Source organism: Eumetopias jubatus, unplaced genomic scaffold, assembly GCF_037043125.1.
Source record: "Eumetopias jubatus isolate StellerSeaLion01/CBP00866 unplaced genomic scaffold, mEumJub1_p1.0 scaffold_1, whole genome shotgun sequence".
NCBI classification, from domain to species: Eukaryota; Metazoa; Chordata; class Mammalia; order Carnivora; family Otariidae; genus Eumetopias; species Eumetopias jubatus.
In genome coordinates, this window is record NW_028274807.1 from 173,347,120 (window position 1) to 173,369,316 (window position 22,197).

General features: G+C 37.8%; 1 protein-coding gene across 4 annotated transcripts in view; it reads left to right on the forward strand.

Annotated features, from left to right (window-relative positions):
- Positions 1 to 22,197, forward strand: part of CRBN (cereblon) — a 35,995-nt gene that overhangs the window by 5,698 nt on the left and 8,100 nt on the right. For all 4 annotated transcript variants that reach the window (XM_028101587.2, XM_028101589.2, XM_028101588.2 and 1 more), the window contains 5 exons: positions 405 to 554; positions 4,541 to 4,700; positions 19,778 to 19,840; positions 21,084 to 21,168; positions 21,989 to 22,104. In XM_028101587.2, coding sequence (XP_027957388.2) covers positions 405 to 554; positions 4,541 to 4,700; positions 19,778 to 19,840; positions 21,084 to 21,168; positions 21,989 to 22,104 — 574 coding nt within the window. The remainder of the gene's footprint in view (positions 1 to 404; positions 555 to 4,540; positions 4,701 to 19,777; positions 19,841 to 21,083; positions 21,169 to 21,988; positions 22,105 to 22,197) is intronic.

A 22,197-nucleotide genomic window follows, 5' to 3' on the forward strand; every position in this document is an offset into this window, starting at 1 on the left:
GGGATTTCCCACCCCAGTACAATGTTGCTAATATTAAGCAGCAGAAATGATAGTCTACTGAAGTAAAAGAATGTCTCATTTGGAAAATGAGAGTTTAAACCCTTATCGGTCCTAGATCCTTTTCAGTGACTAGAGATCTAGTATTTTCCTAAAGTGCTCTAATTGTAATTCTTTTTTTTCTTTTTTGCCCTGATTGTCATTCTGAAGCCTTCTATATCTACATTCCCCATGTGATTTCAAAATAAAATGATAATAGCTTTGCAATAAGGGCTAACTGCTGTAATTTTTTTTTGATCGTGTGTATTGCTTTGCCACTTTGCACATTTAAAATTTTTTTTGCCAACTTTGCATATTTAAAAATTAAAATGTTCAAAGTTATTTTCTTTTAAAATTTATCTTGGAAGTAATATACAGGAGAGGGAAGCACAGTTTGGAACAACAGCAGAGATATATGCCTATCGAGAAGAACAGGATTTTGGAATCGAGATAGTGAAAGTGAAAGCCATTGGAAGACAAAGGTTCAAAGTCCTTGAGCTAAGAACACAGTCAGATGGGTAAGAAATACCATAGATCTTAAAGCTGTGTGTATGTACATCATTAAATGAGGTGGTTTTCTTATATTTTTCCTGTTGTACTGCCCTTCACATTTTGTAACTTTGAGTTAGTTGTTCTCTTTTCTTTGAACGTATAACCTAGTGGTTTCCAACCCGGCTATGCATCAGAACCACTTAGGAAGTTTTAAAACTAAAGATGCTTGAGTTTCATCCTCATCTCCCATCCGTAAGAGTGGTTTAACCTTGGGTGAGGCTGCAGCATCTCTTTTCATGATTTCCAGATGATTCTCATGCCCCTGCATGTTTGAGATTAGTAATATAAACCCAAAGTGCATTGTCTTTGGGGACAGGGATTCTTTGGGATTGAAGGCCTCTCTTGAGAGTGGAGAGACCACAAGCTTCAGAGCTGTCTGTGTGTACGCCGGGACAGCTGTGGTGGTTGCAGCATTCCTGTGATATTTGAAAACCTGTTATACCTACCAGCTGCTCCATCCGAGCTGCAGAAACCATTTGCAGTTAGCACCAATCTCCGGTGTGAATTTCACATCACCCACAAATGTATTAACTATATAATAAGTGATCAATAAATGCTTGTTGTCTCTATACCTTATAAAGTTTGGCAATTCTCTGAGTATATTGTTTTAACAGTTATTTTGGCATGGCTCTCATGATTCGAGCTTTTTAAGTACCACTGACGTCATCAAAAAAAAAAAAAAATCCATTTCACCTTCATCCTTTTAAAAACAAAGCAAAACAGAATAAGCATTTGTCCAGATGATTGCCTATTACCTGTTAAGGGAGTGGTTCTCAACTCTGGCACATAAGAATCACCTGTGAAGTGTTACAAGGATACACATTCTTGGGGTTCACCCAGTCCTAGTGAATTGGTCTCTTTATAGCCAAGCTGAAAATGTTATCTGACCTCTGTGTTGAACAGATAATATCTTCTGAACACATGGAACTTCAGAAGTTTTGTCTTGTTTTGTTCACATGGTGGACATTCACAAATACCACTGAAAATATGGAAGTATAATGGACAGGTGAGGCAACCGTTTGGGGCTAGAGAAAGTATAGAAAAATGAGGGATGAGGTGCCAGAGCCCTCAGTGGTACCCCCAGAACATTCATGATGCAGACTCTCGTGGTGTTAACACACCGTACTGTCGTTACAGGATTGTGTATCTGTCTCCCTCAATAGATGAGCTGCCTGAGGACAATGACTAACACTTCTACATGTTCTACACTTAATAACTATAAATGCCATGTGAATGAATGAAAACAATGTCCTCTTGAGGGCTCTGCATTCTGATAATTAGCAAGCTGTTTTGTTACTGCAGATTTTACTAACAGTTCCATATTTAAAGTGCTTCTTATTCTCCTGCTTATAAAATTTTTATTATTTGTGAATAGCATGTTATAGGAACCAAAGAAGAAAAATGATTTGGGAGAAAAGTATGTTTCTGAGGCTTTCTTGACTTTTGATTGTGGAAAAACTATTTTCAACACAAGATGGCAGTAGACCGTTAACTCTGAAAACGGGTCAAAGACTATGTTTGACTCTAGTGAAGATAAACGTGGAACTGATAGGGTTAGACAAGACTTGGCAAGGGCACGTTCTCTTTATTATTCCATAGACCCACTGCTAAGACCTCTCACAGAGGTGAGTCTTTCTTACTATAAAAGGCTTCCATGGAGTGAGATTTCTGTGGTTGCCTTGCCCCTCTGGCCTGTAACTCCCTTCAGTAGAAATGGTGAGATGGAGATAATACAGGGCAATTTCCTCTTTTTCCAAATACGACAACTAAATACTAGAGAGATGAAGTGATTTGCCTACAGTGATGCAGCTAGTAAGCAACAGGTGGTTGGTTCTAGGTCCCCTGACTTCCAAACTGGTGCTCCTCGTACTCTACCTGAACTCCTCCATAGCACCTTGAAACTCAAGCCAGTTTCCTTTTCTCCAGTCAGGTAGTGCTGGATAATAGTCATCTGTCTTTTACGTAAATGACGCTTCATTTAAAAACTATGGTGCTGCCTTCTGACCTTTTCTAAGTTAAGAGTCTTTATTTCTTTGGCATTTTCTGAACACATGGAAGGTTTTGTTGTGTTATTTTTGGAAGGTTAATTAAAAAGTAGAAGTGTGTCATTGAATCACTGTAGAACCCTTCAGAAATAACTGAGGATTTCTTAGCATGTAGAGAGAAAGAGATTAATACCCTATTTGGAATTACAGGACAAGTTCTCTTACCTGTCATAACTGAAACCAATAATCATCTGAATTATTAGAACTGTCTGAACCTAATTTGAAAGCAGTTTTTATTGCTCAACTTTATTCATTAAAGCCATTTTATTTAAGTCACATTTCATTGGTTTTTATAATACTTACATAAATTTTATAATACTTACATAAATTATAATACTTACATAAATTAAAATAAATTATAATACTTATATAAACGATAATCACAAAACAACTGCTATGAACAGGTTGGGAAGAAACAAAAGTTTTGTTAAAAACAGAACCCAGCAGGTGGGAGAGCTAGCCCCTGTGTGCAGCAGGCCCCAGGCATGTCTAGCAAAAGTAGCGGAGAGCATTGCTCAGTCCTGAAAGGCAGTTCAGACAGGTGGTACTGCAGACTGATCAGTAAAAGGATCATCAGTAAGCCAATCTTTCAGTGACATTGATGTTTTTATTGTAATACAATAAAATCTTACATGATAGTTGAGTTAAACATCATTCATAATTTAGTTACTGATGACCTGAAAGAAGAATCAGATTTCTAAACATTTCTTTAGAAAGGTACACACTTTTGTTCTAAAAATATGATTGTAAGTATTTGTGTTCATGTGGACAGGTGAAGAAAATAGAGATTTTATTTGTTTTAAACGAGCTCTAATAATGTAAGAACATTTGAATATAGTTTGAACATGTTTGTTTTTTTAACATTTTCCAAAGTTATGCATACATAAATTTGAGCTTCCAGGAAAGAAATGAAGTTAGTTGAATAAGTCTAACCAAGTTAGCTATTTTTATTTAATAAATAAATAGAAGTATCAAAATTTCATTCCTAACTTTTCGTGGGTCAAGGCAGTAATTAATATGAAAAACCACTTGAGAATTTCTAAACATAATTAATAATTAAGCAGAGACTTTAATACATTGAATTTTGTCAGTCTGACAGTGATTTCTTCCAGCATTTGAATGTACTAATACATTCTACATTTCACGAGCTGTACTCTAGGAGAAATGCTTCAAAAGAAAATAGCTCATACGTACAGTGTTCCTGTTGGCATTTGTTCCTGATAAGATGTTTGCAGTTATGATATTCTCAAGTAGCAATCTGGAAATGGTGACTTCACTCTCATGGGAGTTTAAGTAATTTTTAGGATTAAAAAAAGATAATACACATATTTTGATTCTGCATTTTCAAGTTAAATGTTTGAGAAGGAGAAAAAGAATGCACATACAGATATAGGCTACATGTAATTCTGTAGTCTTATTTTAACTATCCACATAAATAGTTCTTGATTTTCTATTCCTTTCTCTACCTACTCCTCCAGTTAGATTAGACTTAGGAGAAGGGACAGGTGTAAGAGCCCGGCAGCAGATGGGGAGCTGCGAGGGATAGAGTATTTAAGAATGTCTAAGAAACTAATTTAGAAGTATCAAGCAGTAGTAGATGGTTGTATATTTATTTTTTTAAATTTTATTTCATTAATAGACTCTATCTGAAATATACAGATCTCCCTTTGCATTTCACAGTGAGACTGAAAATCCATGCTTTAGGTTATCTTTGATTTTAACTTTGGTATGATTTATGAAATACAGATATTCTCAAAATTCTTGCATCTTAACAGTATCTTATGGATGTGTTTAAAAAAGAAAACTGAAAATCTTGGTATTTAAAACTACCCATAATGTTTAGAAACTTAAAGTTTGAGTTAGTTTGTTTTAAAAATGAACACCATATTTCATTCTCTTTATTTTAGAATCCAGCAAGCTAAAGTGCAAATTCTTCCTGAATGTGTGTTGCCTTCAACCATGTCTGCAGTTCAGTTAGAATCCCTCAATAAATGCCAGATATTTCCTTCAAAACCTGTCTCATGGGAAGACCAGTATTCATATAAATGGTGGCAGAAATACCAGAAGGTGAGAAACTGATTTTTTTTTTTTTGGTGGGAAATAACATTTTTTTATTATGTTAATCGCCATACATTAAATCATTAGTTTTTCATAGAGTGTTCCATGATTCATTGTTTGCGTATAACACCCAGTGCTCCATTCAGTACGTGCCCTCTTTAATACCCATCACCAGGCTAACCCATCCCTCCACCACCCTCCCCTCTAGAACCCTCAGTTTGTTTCTCAGAGTCCATTGTCTCTCATGGTTCGTCTCCCCCTCCGATCTCCCCCACTTCATTTTTCCCTTCCTACTATCTTTTTTTTTTTTTTTAACATATAATGTATTATTTGTTTCAGAGGTACAGGTCTGTGATTCAACAGTCTTACACAATTCACAGCGGTCACCATAGCACATACCATCCCCAATGTCTGTCACCCAATCACCCCATCCCTCCCACCCCCACCCACCACTCCAGCAACCCTCAGTTTATTTCCTGAGATTAAGACTTCCTCATATCAGTGAGATCATATGATACATGTCTTTCTCTGATTGACTTATTTTGCTCAGCATAACACCCTCCAGTTCTATCCACGTCGTTAAAGATGGCAAGATTTCATTCCTTTTGATGGCTGCATAATATTCTATTGTATATATATATACATATATATATATATATATATATATATATATATATATATGTACCACATCTTCTTTATCCATTCATCTGTCAATGGACATCTTGGCTCTTTCCATAGTTTGGCTATTGTGGACATTGCTGCTATAAACATTGGGGTGCATGTACCCCTTCGGATCCCTACATTTGTATCTTTGGGGTAAATACCCAGTAGTGCAGTTGCCGGGTCGTATGGTAGCTCTATTTTCAACTGTTTGAGGACCCTCCATACTGTTTTCCAGAGTGGCTGCACCAGCTTGCATTCCCACCAACAGTGTAGGAGGGAGGGTTCCCCTTCTCCACATCCCCGCCAACATCTGTCGTTTCCTGACTTGTTAATTTTAGCCATTCTGACTGATGTGAGGTGGTATCTCATTGAGGTTTTGATTTGGATTTCCCTGATGCCGAGCGATGTTGAGCACTTTTTCAGGTGTCTGTCGGCCATTTGGATGTCTTCTTTGGAAAAATGTCTGTTCATGTCTTCTGCCCACCTTTTGATTGGATCATTTGTTCTTTGGGTGTTGAGTTTGATAAGTTCTTTATAGATTTTGGATACTAGCCCTTTATCTGATATGTCATTTGCAAGTATCCCAACCTGTTGGTTGTCTTTAGATTTTGTTGACTGTTTCTTTTGCTGTGCAAAAGCTTTTTATCTTGATGAAGTCCCAATAGTTCATTTTTGCCCTTGCTTCCCTTGCCTTTGGCAATGTTTCTGGGAAGAAGTTGCTGCGGCTGAGGTCGAAGAGGTTGCTGCCTGTGTTCTCCTTTAGGATTTTGATGGACTCCTCTTTCACATTTAGGTCTTTCAACCATTTGGAGTCTATTTTTGTGTGTGGTGTAAGGAAATGGTCCAGTTTCATTCTTCTGCATGTGGCTGTCCAGTTTTCCCAGCACCATTTGTTGAACAGACTGTCTTTTTTCCATTGGACATTCTTTCCTGCTTTGTTGAAGATGAGTTGACCATAGAGTTGAGGGTCCATTTCTGGGCTCTCGATTCTGTTCCATTGATCTATGTGTCTGTTTTTGTGCCAGTACTCTACTGTCTTGATGATGACAGCTTTGTAGTAGAGCTTGAAGTCCGGAATTGTGATGCCATCGGTTTTGCTTTTCTTTTTCAACATTCCACTGGCTATCTGGGGTCTTTTCTGGTTCCATACAAATTTTAGGATTATTTGTTCCATTTCTTTGAAAAAAGTGGATGGTATTTTGATGGGGATTGCATTGAATGTGTAGATTGCTCTAGGTAGCATTGACATCTTCACAATATTTGTTCTTCCCATCCATGAGCATGGGACGTTTTTCCATTTCTTTGTGTCTTCCTCAATTTCTTTCATGAGTATTTTCTAGTTTTTTGAGTACAGATTCTTTGCCTCTTTGGCTAGATTTATTCCTAGGTATCTTATGGTTTGGGGTGCAATTGTAAATGGGATTGACTCCTTAATTTCTCTTTCTTCTGTCTTGGTGGTGGTGGACAGGAATGCCACTGATTTCTGTGCATTGGTTTTATATCCTGCCACTTTACTGAATTACTGCATGAGTTCTAGCAGTTTTGGGGTGGAGTCTTTTGGATTTTCCACGTACAGTATCATATCATCTGCAAAGAGTGAATGTTTGACTTCTTTGCCAGTTTGGATGCCTTTTATTTCTTTTTTGTTGTCTGATTCCTGGTTGTTCCTAGTCTGTGGCTAGGATTTCTAGTACTGTGTTGAATAGCAGCGGTGATAGTGGCCTTCCCTGCCGTGTTCCTGACCTTACGGGGAAAGCTCTCAGTTTTTCCCCATCAAGAATGATATTCACTGTGGATTTTTCATAGATGGCTTTTAGGATATTGAGCTATGTATCCTCTATCCCTATACTCTGAAGAGTTTTGATCAAGAAAGGATGCTGTATTTTCTCAAATGCTTTTTCTGCATTTATTTAGAGAATCATGTGGTTCTTGTTCTTTTATTAGTGTATTGTATCACATTGATTGATTGCAGATGTTGAACCAACCTTGCAGCCCAGGGATAAATGCCACTTGGTCGTGGTGAATAATCCTTTTAATGTACTGTTGGATCCTATTGGCTAGTATTGTGGTGAGAGTTTTTGCATCCATGTTCATCAAGGATATTGGTCTGTAATTCTTCTTTGTGATGGGTTCTTTGTCTGGCTTTGGGATCAGGGTAATGGTGGCCTCATAAAACGAGTTTGGAAGTTTTCCTTCCATTTCAATTTTTTGGAACAGTTTATGAAAAATAGGTATTAATTCTTTAAATGTTTGGTAGAATTCCCCTGGGAAGCTATCTGGCCCTGGGCTTTTTTTGTTGGGAGATTTTTGATGACTGCTTCAATTTCCTTAGTGGTTATAGGTCTGTTCAAGTTTTCTGTTTCTTCCTGGTTCAGTTTTGGTAGTCGATACATCTCTAGGAATGCATCCATTTCTTCCACATTATCTAATATGGTGGCATATGGTTGCTCATCATATGTTCTTATAATTGTTTGTATTTCTTTGGTGTTGGTTATCATCTCTCCTCTTTCATTCATGATTTTATTTATTTGGGTCCTTTCTCTTTTCTTTGTGATAAGTCTGGCCAGGGGCTTATCAATCTTACTAATTCTTTCAAAGAACCAGCTCCTGGTTTCGTTGATCTGTTCTACTGTTGTTTTGGTTTCTGTGATTTCTGCTCTGATCTTTATTATTTCTCTTCTCTTGCTGGGTTTAGGCTTTATTTGCTGTTCTTTCTCCAGCTCCTTTAGGTGTAGGGTTAGGTTGTGTATTTGAGACCTTTCTTGTTTCTTGAGAAAGGCTTGTATTGCTATATACTTTCCTCTTAGGACTGCCTTTGCTGTATCCCAAGGATTTTGAACAGTTGTGTTTTCATTTTCATTGGTTTCCATGAATTCTTTTAATTCTTTAATTTCCTGGTTGACCCATTCACTCTTTAGTAGGATGCTATTTAGCTTTCATGTATTTGAGTTCTTTCCGACTTTTCTCTTGTGATTGAGTTCTAGTTTCAAAGCACTGTGGTCTGAAAATATGCAGGGAATGATCCCAATCTTTTGGTACTGTTTGAGACTGGATTTGTGACCTAGGATGTCATCTATTCTGGAGAATGTTCCATGGGCACTAGAGAAGAAGATGTCTTCTGTTGCTTTGGGATGGAATGCTCTGAATATATCTGTGAAGTCCATTTGGTCCAGTGTGTCATTTAAAGTCTTTATTTTCTTGTTGATCTTTTGCTTAGATGATCTGTCCATTTCAGTCAGAGGGGTGTTAAAGTCCCACACTGTTATTGTATTGTTGTCAATGTGTTTCTTTGCTTTTGTTATTAATTGGCTTATATAATTGGCTGCTCCCATGGTAGGGGCATCGATATTTACAATTCTTAGATCTTCTTGTTGGAATGACCCTTTAGGTAGGATATAGTGTCCTTCCTCATCTCTTATTATAGTCTTTGGTTTAAAATCTAATTTGTCTGATATAAGGATTGCCACTCCAGCTTTCTTTTGGTGTCCATAATTGGTTTTCCACCCCCTCACTTTCAATCTGGAGGTGTTTTGGGGTCTAAAATGAGTCTCTTGCAGATAGCATATCGCTGGCTCTTGTTTTTTTATCCAATCTGATACCCTGTGTCTTTTGATTGGGTATTTAGCCCATTTACATTCAGGGTAACTATTGAAAGATATGAATTTAGTGCCATTGTATTGCCTGTAAGATTACTGTTACTGTATGTTGTCTGTGTTCCTTTCTGGTCTGTTACTTTTAGGCTCTCTCTTTGCTTAGAGGACCCCTTTCAATATTTCTTGTAGGACTGGTTTTGTGTTTGCAGATTCCTTTAGTTTTTGTTTGTCCTGGAAGCTTTTTATCTCTCCTTCTATTTTCAGTGATAGCCTAGCTGTATTCTTGGCTGCATATTTTTCTCATTCAGTGCTTTGAATTTATCATGCCAGTCCTTTCTGGCCTGCCAGGTTTCTGTGGATAGGTCTGTTGCCAATCTAATGTTTCTACCATTGTAGGTTACACATCTCTTTTCCCAAGCTGCTCTCACAATTTTCTCTTTGTCTCTGAGACTCGTAAGTTTTTCTATTAGATGTCGGGGTGTTGACCTACTTTTATTGATTTTAGAGGGGGGTTCTCTGTGCCTTCTGGATTTTGATGTCTGTTTCCTTCCCCAAATTAGGGAAGTTGTCTGCTGTAATTTGCTCCAGTATACCTTCTGCTCCTCTCTCTCTTTCTTCTTCTGGGATCCCAATTATTCTAATATTGTTTCGTCTTATGGTATCACTTATCTCTCGAATTCTGGCCTCGTGATCCAGTAGTTGTTTATCTCTCTTTTTCTCAGTTTCTTTATTTTCCATCATTTGGTCTTCTGTATCACTAATTCTCTCTTCTGCCTCATTTATCCTAGCAGTTAGAGCCTCCATTTTTTATTCCACTTCATTAATAGCCTCTTTCATTTTGACTTGGTTAGATTTTAGTTCTTTTATTTCTCCAGAAAGCGTTTCTCTAATGTCTTCCATGCTTTTTTCAAGCCCAGCTAGTATCTTTAAAATCGTCATTCTGAACTCTAATTCCGACATCTTACTAATGTCTGTATTGATTAGGTCCCTGGCAGTCGGTACTGCCTCTTGTTCTTTCTTTGGAGGTTATTTTTTCTGTCTTGTCATTTTGTTCAGAGTACAATAAATGAATGAGAGAACAAAATGCTAGCAGAGTAACAACAACCCCAGAAAAATATACACTAAACAAATCAGAAGAGACTTGAAACTGGGGAAGAAGAAAGGGAAAGAAAGAAAAAAGAAAAAGAAAAATATAAAAGAAAAAAAAAGAATGTGATCAAATATGATCAGACTGGTGCATAGATCCGTGCCACACACTAGATTTTGGGCGTATTTTGGTCTGTTAGAAGAAAGTGCCTCCCAAAATTTTAAAGAAAGAAAACTTATATTTGTGCAAAAATAAGGGTAAATACAATGAAGGGATGGAATATGACTGTAATAATGATAATTATAAAAGATTTTATAAAAGGAGTTTATAAGATAAGAAGTTGGTTGAAAAAAGAAAGAAGAGGAATTAAAAAAAGAATGTGATCAGGTAGGAGACTAGAACACTAGAGATTTAGGGTATATTTTGGTATATTTTGGTCTGTTAGAAGAAACTTTATCCCAAAATTTTAAAGAGAGAACAACTTATATATATGTGTATGTGTGTGTGTACACACACACACACACACATATATATGTAAATATACATACATACATACCAAAAATAAGGTTAACTGCTATGGAGGCATAGAACATGACTCTAACAATGAAAAATAAAGATTTTTAAAAAAGGGATTGATAAGATGTTGGTTGAAAAAGGGGAAAAGAAAAATTAAAGAGAATTAAAAAAATTAACTTTGAAAGACTAGAGAATCATGGGAAAAAAGCCATGAATTCTATGTGCTGTATTCCCCTAGTACTGGAGTTCTGCCGTTCTCATTGATCAGTCAACTTGGCTTGCTGGCTGTTCTTGCTGATCTTCTTGGGGAGGGGCCTATTGCCGTGGTTCCCAAATATCTTTGCCAGAGGCAGAATTGCCCCGCCCTTGTCGGTCCAGGCTAAGCAATCTGCTCGGGTTTGCTCTCAGGAGCTTTTGTTCCCTGCAAGCTTTTCGTACAGCGTTGGAGGACAAGAGTGAAAATGGCGGCCTCCCAATCTCCGTCCTGGAGGAGCTGAGAACTCGGGGCCCCGCTCCTCAGTGCGCCCCCAGGGAAAAGCAGTCAATCACTCCCGTCTCCCCGGTCTCCGGCCGCACTCCGTGCTCACCCGGCCTGTGACCAAGCGTTTCTGTCTCTGGCTCCCGACCCCGTGTGGAGTCTCCAAACCCAGCAGATCCCTGCGGTGCGCTCCTGCGCCACTCCTCCCGGTGGAGGAAGGGGAGTCTCCCCGGCTCTGCCGCTTGTTGGGTCCCTGCTGGAGGAGCAGTGGCCCGACTGCCGTGGTTGACAGTTTATGGCAACCCTGAGCTGAGAGCCCGTGCCTCAGCTCTGTCTCTGCAGCCGGCTTCCCCGCTCCAATACCTGGGAGCTCTGCCGCACTCAGGCACCCCCGGTCTTTCTGTGACCCCGAGGGTCCTGAGACCACACTGTCCCGCGAGGGTTCCACCCCCCGCTTAGCCACTGGAGCGACGTCCCTCAGCGGAGCCGACTTCTAAAAGTTCCGATTTTGTGCTCCGCGGCTCTAGCACTTGCCAGAAGCGGCCAATGGAGGCCCCTTCCCCCACCGTCTATCCTCCCGAATATTGCCTCGGATTCACTTCTCCGCACGTCCTACCTTCCAGTAAGTGGTCGCTTCTCTGTTCAGAGAGTTGTTGCTACTCTCCTCTTCGATCTGTTGAGTTTGTAGGTGTTTAGAATGGTTTGATCCCCATCAGCTGAATTCCTGAGACCAGATGAAATTTAGGTCTCCTACTCCTCCACCATCTTTCTCCTCCCCCCAAACTGATTTTTTATGCATCTTCAAAAAATGAAGACAAGTTGCTTTTTTTCCTGTATTTAAGAAAGGAGCACAAACAGCTCTCATGATTCATTCCCCAGACACCTTCTGTGGTAATACTCTAGTGCATTTGGTCAAAGCTAGAGCTTCTGAAAAGTTCATGGGCAGCCATTTATGTAAAAGCAGTTTGCATATATATTAAAATGTCACAATACTGTAAGGTGTTCTTGCTTTTATGCCTATCAGTTTTGTATTAGTTAATAGCTTGTGATTTTTAGTTCTGGAGGAATCTCTTTCTAAATCTCTTACCATCATATCAGATGTTTGGCTCTTGAATCACAAACACATTACCTTAAAGAAGAGTTTCGAGTAGCACATAGTAGTCGTGTGTTTCAATTCTTCTGGACTTCTGAAAGGAAAGCTTTTTATCTATCTTTTTATACAAGGTGGGTGACACCACAAAAGTTGGCTTGAGACTGTGTACTCTTAAAACACTGCTTATTTTGGCATTAATTCTTACATGTATCCTATCCTTTTGGCTAGATCACTCTTAGAAAAAAATTGATGAAGCCTGTTTCTACTCATTTTTGAGGTGTATCAGTTGTAAGTGTAAAATTTCTGCCTACAGGAAATGACTATCCGTTTTTAAATTTAGGAAATATAGGTTCTTTGAGGTTATCTTTTTAAAATATGGAGACAGTTTCTATTTTAACCTGAAAAATTGTGCATTGATCACCTCTATTCTTTGTCAAGTAGTGCAGGTTTTAATTGTGAGTAAATTAGCATAGAATCCTAGTTTGATATAATTAAAAAAGGAGTCTTTTTTTTTTTTTTGGAAAAAGGAGTCTTATACACTAGTCAGTGTACCACCACTTTTAATGTTCTTGAGGTAGAATTCATTCAGTTTTCAGAGAGGACCTTGTGAGGATGGCTGCTTGGCCGTCAGCAGGCTCATAACCAGGTATCTGTAGGCTCCTTGATCTTGTTAATCTGTATATCAGTTGGACAATCTGAGACATGGTTTTGTGTGTTTTAACAAGTGTTTCTAAGAGGAATCTAATAAGCATGTTAGTTTGCTTAAGGATTCCCACGCCACCTTGACACTAATATTTTTGAAGATTTAACAGATACTGCCTTAAGTTTGCAGGCAACTTTTGTATAGTTAGGCAGTCCTTCTTTTTTCAAACCTGATACAGACACTTTAAATACACTTTTACACTTGTTATAGTTTAATGGTAGAACAGTGGAAGATTTTGTCATCATGGTCATTTTAAATATCACTGTTGAAATAAGTATGTCAGAGTCAACTCTGAGGTACATGGGCTCCAAGGGAGTGGCTTTGGAATTTATTAAGTCATTTAATGCCTAATAGTGTGTTCAGCACCGGGTGGTACTGAGATGTTATGTGGCAAGGAAACTGCATCAAGGTGCTGCCTATTTATCATCCCAGTATTTAAACAGTTGTGTTCATTCTTCTGCACTAAGATTGGTTGTTAAAAATTAACTATTAAAAAATCTTAACTTTGTTTTGTGAAGTGGTAAGCATAGGGTGAGCGTGACTGTAGTTCATTCCTGACTTAACGTGCTCTGTGCCAGCTGTGTGTCCTTGTCTGTGGGATCTTGCCATCTTAAGCCTGAACATGATGAGTTAAACGAGTAAGACTGCCTTTTTATTCTAATTTTTGTGTGAATTACTGATTGAAGTCTTCCTGTTCTGTGGCTAAAGCACCTTAGCTTGTTCACAGTAAATTCTGAGTTAGGCCTTTGCAACAGGGCTGTCACTGGCTTACCACAAGCAAGGAGAGCCAGACAGGCAAAGACCAAGGACACATATGTTTGTTTGGAACTAGGTCCTCTTTTCCCCTATTGTCTTACTTCTCTGGTAATAATAATAATAATTCTAGACTCTCAAACATTAGCACTCAGTTACTTTCATATTCAGAGTTGCCAAAGACTAAACAGAAGGTGCTAAGGAAGGAGAGAGGCATAAAAGGTTTTAGGAAATAGAATTCCTTCATCCCATGTATTTTTGAGATTGTTAAACGTGTTCCCTTGCTTAAAACTTGAGTAAAGTTTGTTAGGTTCTGAAATTTGGGTCTAGATCACTAGGCCAAGAAAAATTGCAAGCTGATCTATTTTGGACTGCAGATGACCTAAAAACTCTGTTCTACTTTAGGGAGACCTCTCTGAGCCAGTCACAAAGTGTAGGGAAAAGGGATGGTAGATGCCCTTGGCGGGAACTCCATGTGCGTTGGTACTGTCTCAGTGGTTCGGCTTACCGTGCTTTTAGCCGGGTGCTGACTTACCACAGGAGTGGATCATGTAACACCGCTTGTCTGTAGATGGATCTAAGGCTCAATTCACTCCTCTCTTCATAGAGTTTATTCACATCTGCCTCATATTTCCCACCAGGGTCTGAAGCAGTACATACATTTGTCTCCATATCTGAGTAGTTAGAATTGGGAGATGCTTACATGATTCTAAACCAACCCAAGCTTCTCAGGTTGCCACACACTTTTTCAGCAGAAATGGTACTTAAAGGGTCTTGAAGTGTAGTCTTCCTGATGTGTATTCAGTGAACCTTGAAACCGTTTGCATATGCTTCCCTTCACATTTGCCGTTGAGAACTGCACATCCCAAATCACATAAAATTAAGCTTCCACAAGTATGCCTGTGTCATCTTCCATTCTGACAGGGCTGCATCAGAGAAGATGTCCCTAATCACTAAGGAGTTAGGCCAGTATAATCTGGAACACTCTTCCAGAACTCACTTCCATCTGGAAATGTTCCTTATTCTGTGATTTGATCTTTGAAACTAAAGTTTACTTATTTCCTATCACAGTGCCTTTCACTCCTCGCTGGGTTTATTGTAGTGGGGTTCTCACAGTGAGGAAACTTTTCTTTAATCTACTCGGGAGTATGACGTAAACGTTTTTAAGTGCACTCCCTCCTTACTCAGACTATCTCTTCATTCCTTTATACAGCCCTACTGTGTTCATCAAAAAAGAGTTGAATATGAAATGTAAAAAGAAATGAAAGGTGGAAACAAATTAAGAAAGTGATCGAAGCTCATCTTTCTAGTCTTGCTAAATTTATAAGCCATGCCCATATGGAGCAGGGAAGAACTGAACACTGATTCCAAAGGGCAAGGCCCTCTAATGCGGACTCACGTGTTAGTTTCCAAGTCTGCCACAGTTTCTCTATGAAGACACAAATACTCTCATTTTGTTCTGTTTTCTTATGTGGAAGGATACACACTGTCGTGGACCAGGAGATTCTTCTGTGTGGGCTTTAGGAGCACGGCTTCCTTGTTGCTGCTAGAGCTGCACGGTGTTCTCTTGCGTGGCTGCCCTGTCATGTATATAACCAATCCCCTAAGGATGACAGTGTACAATGACCTCTCATACATGTAAATATTTATGATAAATTTTGAGACATGGGATTATTGGATGATAGGGAAGCTGCATTTGTAATTTTGACAGATATTTTCGATATATTAGAAATATATTTTCTAAATATAATTTTCGAAATAGAAAATATATTTGACAGATATTTTCGAAGTACCTTACTAAGGTTGTTGCTATGTGTACCCTGATGACTGGCTTCACAAACTGTGTCGTGTCCAACTTAATTTTTGATGATCTGATAAGTAAAATACAGAATCTTGTTGGAGGTTTAATTTGAACTTCTTTGGATATGAATGAGATGTAACATTTTGTGTTGAATAGCAATTTGTATTTCCTTTATTGGGAAGTATCTGTTCATTGTATTTGCCCTTTGTAGATTTTTAGGAGTTTTTCATACGTCAGGAAACTTATCCCTTTGCCTGTAATTAATAGGTTCCAAACATTTTCCCTGGTTTGTGACTTGTCTTTTGACTTTGTCTTTGGCGCATTACAGAAAGGTTTTTTCTCTTATGTAGTTGAATTTACCTTTCTTTGTTAATGCCTCTGTATTCTGAATTATAGCTAGAAATGACTTCCTTGTACAGAGGAATCTTTATTTTTTAAAAAATATTAAAAATGATCTTTTACTTTTGATTGTTGATTTCATTGCTTTTAACGAAATCAAAACTTGTGAGCTTTTATCCACGTATGGTTTATCCTGGTGTGAATGCAATTCTACTTTTTTTCCTGATGGCTCCCTATTGTCCTGTTAGCATTTTCTGAAAAGCTCATATTTTCCTTTACTGATATGACCAGATATCATGTAGACCAAATTCATGATTCTTTCTCTTCTGCTTTGTTGTCAGTCTATTTGTGTACCTCCACAATACTGTTATAACCGTTGACAATTTATAATTTTTATAAATGTAAGTATGACTGGTAACCCCTTACTGGTCTCTTTTTTCAAGGTGTTTGTGAAGGCTACTATCGCTTCACCTTCCCATAGGAACTTCAGCATCTGGTTTTGTCTTGTCCCAGAATAATAATAGGAGCAGTAAAAAAAATAGCATCTGTTGCCTGTTTTTATACTAAAGAAGAAAAAAGTCTTGAAATCGTAGGCCCTGTGTAGTCAGGGACTCCCGCGAACAGTCGTGATTTCCCGGGCATACATCTTACCCCTGTAGGTGTGTGCATCTGCCGGGAGGAGGTCAGAACTCTCAGAGCAGGGAAGAGCATATCCTTCCGTCTCCCGTTTTACACGCAAGTAGGGATTTGGTAAAAGAAGGAAGGAAACAAAAACTAGTAGCTATTGAATTACTTGGATAGATTATTTTCATTATTTACATTGCAGATTGTGATGGGATTTAATACAGTAAATGATCACCTTTGGTCACTGTGTGTATCAGTGGTAATGATTTACTATTCATGTTTAGCCTTTTAAATTACTCTTCCAATTTCGTTGCCCTTCAAAGAGCCATTTAAGTGGAGCTTCACATTTTTTTAATATCCCACATTGTTGGAAGGCAAAGTTGGAGCTATAGTTATGAAGCTTAAAAATGGAAGAATGTGATGGATTATGTTCAGGTAACAGAGATTTCATTTTAAGGGCCTTTCTGCCTGCTTTCGATAGTAAATCCTGTTCCCAGAGTGAATACTTCTTCACTAGAGAATCAGTCATTGGTCACTTTTAAGCACCTAACTTTGGGGCTAGTATTAAAATTTTTTGAGGTATAGCCCTTTTAAGAAGTTAAGTCATGGTGTTGATATATGTGAAGAATGCCCATAAATTGCTAGAACTTACCATCACTATTACCCAGATATGAGACAGGAGCCTCTGCTATTGTGTCAAAAGTCTAAATTGGACTTCTAAATTTCAGATATTGAAATGGCTTAAATTTGGGCATTATCTGCTCTGTACAAGCTAGCTAGTCTTTTCTGGTATACTTCTCTTCAGTTTGTATAGTTGACTGTATAAAACACATCACAAATATTGAGGCTAAATATATTTAATTGATCTATAAATGGAACTTTAGAATCTGTTAAGATAATCCTGATAAGAGAATTTTATTGGCCTTCTCACTTTAAAAAGTTACAGAACTGAGATACCTGCATTGCAGCTTGGTCACATTCTCCAAGCATGCGTGGGCGGCAGGGCACGTGGTAACCATCCTGACCCGCTGCGCTGTTCTTAGTAGACTAGCCAGCCATGCCCTGTTCGCCGTATATTCTCATGGGAAGGAATGTTTGTAGATGAATAAATTGGTTTGGTTTCTCTTTATCTTGACATGGGTACCAAATAAAATTATATGCTTTTGTATTACAAAAATGATCATTCTCACATCATTCTAAGTGTATATTAACTGAGCTGGGAGTGTGTAGTGTGTGTCAATCAGCCACACTGAAGCTTCGTTGCATTTTTGTCATTTTGTAATTCTGAGTATACCACTAGAAAGTAAGCTTCTCTGCACTAGAACATAATGCTCTACAGGACAATGATTTTAGTATTTTTTTGTTTTAATCACTGGTATACCCCAAATGCATCAAGATAATGCCTGACACATATTGGGTGCTCAAAATATTTTTTTAATATATGAGTAATGGTTAGAGTCAGACTCCTGGATTTACAGCCTAGCAACTCCCCATTGATGAACTGTGACCTTGGGCACATTTTACCATCCTGTGCTTCTGTTTCCTTATCTTTAGAATGGGGATGATAATGCTACCAAACGCAGAATTTTTGTAAGAAATGTACAGTGGTCGCCTTTGCTATTACTGAATAGTCAGGGTTACCTGATAGGCTGCTTTAGCATGTTTTTATTCTGTATTTATTCTGTGTTTATTCTGTAGTATTTATTTGTACTGTGACTTAAATCCTTAGCCTTAGTTTTTTTTGTCTGAAACGTAAAGAACTGATTGGAGAGTAACTTAAGTGTCTTATGTTCTGGCTCTTCTGGCTTAAATCACTTTTTGAACACGTACTTGGAGGCCATCCCAAACCCATCTTTTGGTAGCTTCAAATACAAGAAGGATTATATTGAACCAAAAATTCTCATTAAAGAATCCAGTGGTTCATGAGCCTTGAAAAACAAGTCTATCCTCATCCATGTAGTAGTACCCTCAAATACTTGAAAACGATTATCATGTCCCCTTGATGGCAGCTCCAGACTGATCATCCCTGAAGCAAACTCTTGACCCCTCTTAGCATCCTGATCCCTGACAATTGAAGTTCCCATTTCTGGCTGTTACAGAAGGGGAACGTTATTGTCTCATTTTAGATTCTGGATGTCTTCAAAACCATAGGATGCGGAGAGAGTAGGATGTGAGCTCTGCAACCCGAGTTAGTTCGTAACTGTCAACCAAGTCCGCCAAGTCTTTCCTACATGTCGTGTACCTACCCCATTTCATACCCGTTCATTTGGTCTTGCAGGTACAAACATAGGATTTCCCTTTCATTTTGTTAAGTCTTGTAGCTTGCTTTTCCTCTTCCACTCTGGGACAGTCCCCACCTTCCTCCGTTCCCACCTACTTTTCATGTGTCATGGCCGATGTCTGACAGTTTACAAAAGTATGAATATCTGTACCTATGTAGGTTTTGTTTTCTTTATTGAGAAAGATGAAATCACTCATTATACTCTGTGGGTTTGATATGCCTTGTTTGATCAGGTGCAGCATATCCTCTCTTACATACATACACAACAATCTATTGTACCTTGACATTTAGGTTGTTTTCAGTTTGTTGCTGTTAACAGCACTACTGCAATGCGTTCTCTCAGGCATGTTTTTGTGTCCTCTAGAATACTTCTCTTTCCAAACTTTCTTGGTAGGTTTTATACATTTATTTTTCCAAATCAACTTTAACTTACCCTTCTAAATTCCAGTCTCATTGGTATTACATTTAATATATACTTTGAGGACTGACATCTTAATGATTATCAAGCCTTCTCATCAAACATAGAAATTGCACTGGAATTTAAGTATAATTCACATTTTTCTATGGTTTTAGGCATGCTTTCATTTGGATTCCAAAATACAATTGGAAGACATACGCAGTGGTTTTCCCCTTTCCCTGATTCTGTGAAATGGGGACTTAATCATGTTGAGTCTTAAGTGTATGATCATTGTTTTCTTGGAATTGCCGAATTTCTTATGTTTGCCCCTGTGGTAAGGTAATTCATTTGAAAGCCATTTAAAGTTTTACACAAAGACCATTTGGATGATATTTTGAGTTTTCACTGCTTATATACTGAACAAGTAATCAATAGTATAAAAGCAGATAATGTGGTCAACTGAAGTATGTTTAGTCACTCTTCAAGTTCATCTTAATTTTACTAAGTTTGCTTGGCACTGAAATTTTATACTTAAATTTTGCCAGTAGGAGAGGATTCTAGGTACAATATAAAGATATAAAAACATGATTGTCAAATTTAATAGAAAATCATCTGTTACAGGGTTATCTACAAAATGTTCCATAGTTTTGAAATTAAAAAATCTTTTCCAGAGCCAAAATCAATTTTCAAATATTTTTCTTTCCACTATAAGAATCTTTATAGAGTTTCTTAAGTGACTTTCTTTTTTCTGTTTTCAGAGAAAGTTTCATTGTGCAAATTTGACTTCATGGCCTCGCTGGCTATATTCCTTATATGATGCTGTGAGTATTACCTGGTACATTTTTCTTTCTATGGTAAGCCTGTTCATAATTAAGGGTCATTAGAATGAAACATAGGCTTTCATACTCAGTGGTATCTCATTTTCAGAACTAATGCCATCCTTTACATTTAAGTAGAGCATCCTTTACATTTAGGTAGAGCATTTGCATCAGATACTACTGGACTTACTTTGCCTTTAATCTATAGAATTTTTCATTTTCCAGTTTTTAGTGGCTTATAAATTCAGGACAAGATGAGACATTTGGGGTCTATTAAGGATTTGAAATGTGGTAAGTGTAGGTAGAATTTAGAAAATTAAAGAATCCCATAATAATGTTTGGTTTTTTTTCCTAAATATATGAACTTATTATCTCCTGATCCCCAGTTAGTCTATTATATCCACAAGCATTTTGCTCCTCAAATTGTAATACTTCAGTATCACCATGCCTTGCAAAACTTAAACTGGAATTCTTCAAAGAATCTGGGTTTTAGACACAAACACTGTTCGAAGCTTTTCTATCATTTCCTCTGTGGCATGGGGCAAATTACTTACCTAAAGAAATTGATTTTAAAAAATGGGGATAATGATAGTCATTGTACTTGGCACACAGTAGGCATTCAACAAATGTCAGTCATTTCCCTTAGTGAATCACCTCACGCACAGATGTGGACTCTTGCTTGGGAAGACTAAACACTGAAGGTTGAACACTTATCACAAGCACAACACTAAAGGAAACTACAGTTCACTCTGCCCTGCAGCAGCTTTGGGCCATTACAGATAACACAACAGACAAGTATTTGTGAAAAGATAGTAGGTACTCTTGTGTACTAAATAGGTGCCAAGTAAGGTATGTAGGTAGCAAGTGCTCGTGAAGTTTTTATGAGCCACTATCCCTATGAACAGAGTCAGAAAAGCCATCCTAGAAAGGGGGAGAAGGGAGACCAGTTCCACACAGTTGATCAAAAAACACTTAGAAGGCAGTGAGTCAGGAGCATGTGCCAGTAGGGAAAGAGACAGTGGAGGGGAGAGGCCTGGAAAGCTAACTTAGTGCCAGGCACACAAGCTGGGACTTTGATCATCTGAGCATAAGAAAACAGACACTTTTAAACTGGGACTCAGATTTTAGTAGAGTGAAGACTTAAATTGGTATTAATATATTAGTTTTATTAAAGAGAGTTGAAAATCTAGCAGTATGTTCTAAAAAGTCTGTGAACCTTATTATGGCTGCTTTTACTTTAAACAAGGAAACTTTAATGGATAGAATCAAGAAACAGCTACATGAATGGGACGAAAATCTAAAAGATGAGTCTCTTCCTTCAAATCCAATAGGTATGAAAAGTCAGCTTCCTTCCTGTGGCCTTTGATATTTTACTAAATTATTTTTGTTTAATGAAACCAAAAATTTTAATATTTTTATTTGCTCTGAAAACATATTTTTTGGGCTTTTAAAAAAATGAGGATTTTTTAAATGTAACGAAGTTCTTAAATTTTCTGAGTACTCTAATCTTAAAGTTTTCCTGTTAAGTTCAAATTGCAGACGAGATCGGGCACATTCAGGGTGGTGTGGCCGTAGACCAAATTGCAGTAAACGGGGCACATCCAAAAACTTGAGTGTCAGAACTCTCCCTTTTCTTTAAGATGCCTTTCAAAAGGACCCTAATTCTAAGACTTATTTATCTTATGTACCTATCATTGCTCTGGTTATTAGGTCCAGTTACTGTAGCCATTTTTCTAGTCTTTTAGCAGATTGACTTCTTATACCATGGGTTTGATTTTCATGTTTAAAAGACCAAAAAAAAAAAACCTGTTGATAAAAGTCAGAAACCCAAACCCTGGGGCGCAGCTCTCTCGGACCTCGCTCTTCTCACATCTTGACAGTGTAATTTGGCTTCTATAAGCCAATACTGCCTATACTGCTAAAAATAAGTAAATAAAAGACATTTCTAAAACCAATTATGGAAAAATAAATTAATTTCAGAACTTCCTAAGAATATATACTCACTAGCTAGTGTATTTTAGTATTAATTATGTCAAATACATTCTTTGGGAGCCCTGTAGAGAGGGTTTATCTCAAAAAGACATTGTCTGATTCATATGTCATCTGTTACTTATCTGCTTCAAAAACTTGAAAAACCACCATGTCTTTAAGATTTTTCTTACAGAGTAGCTGCTTGTCTTCCTATTGATGATGTATTAAGGATTCAGCTCCTTAAAATTGGTAGTGCCATCCAACGACTTCGCTGTGAACTAGATATTATGAATAAAGTGAGTAAAGTGACCATGTTCGTGACACCTCTTTTAGGCTTGATAATCTATGGGACCCAGTCATGTAGTCATGCAATTAGAAAACTAGTTGTT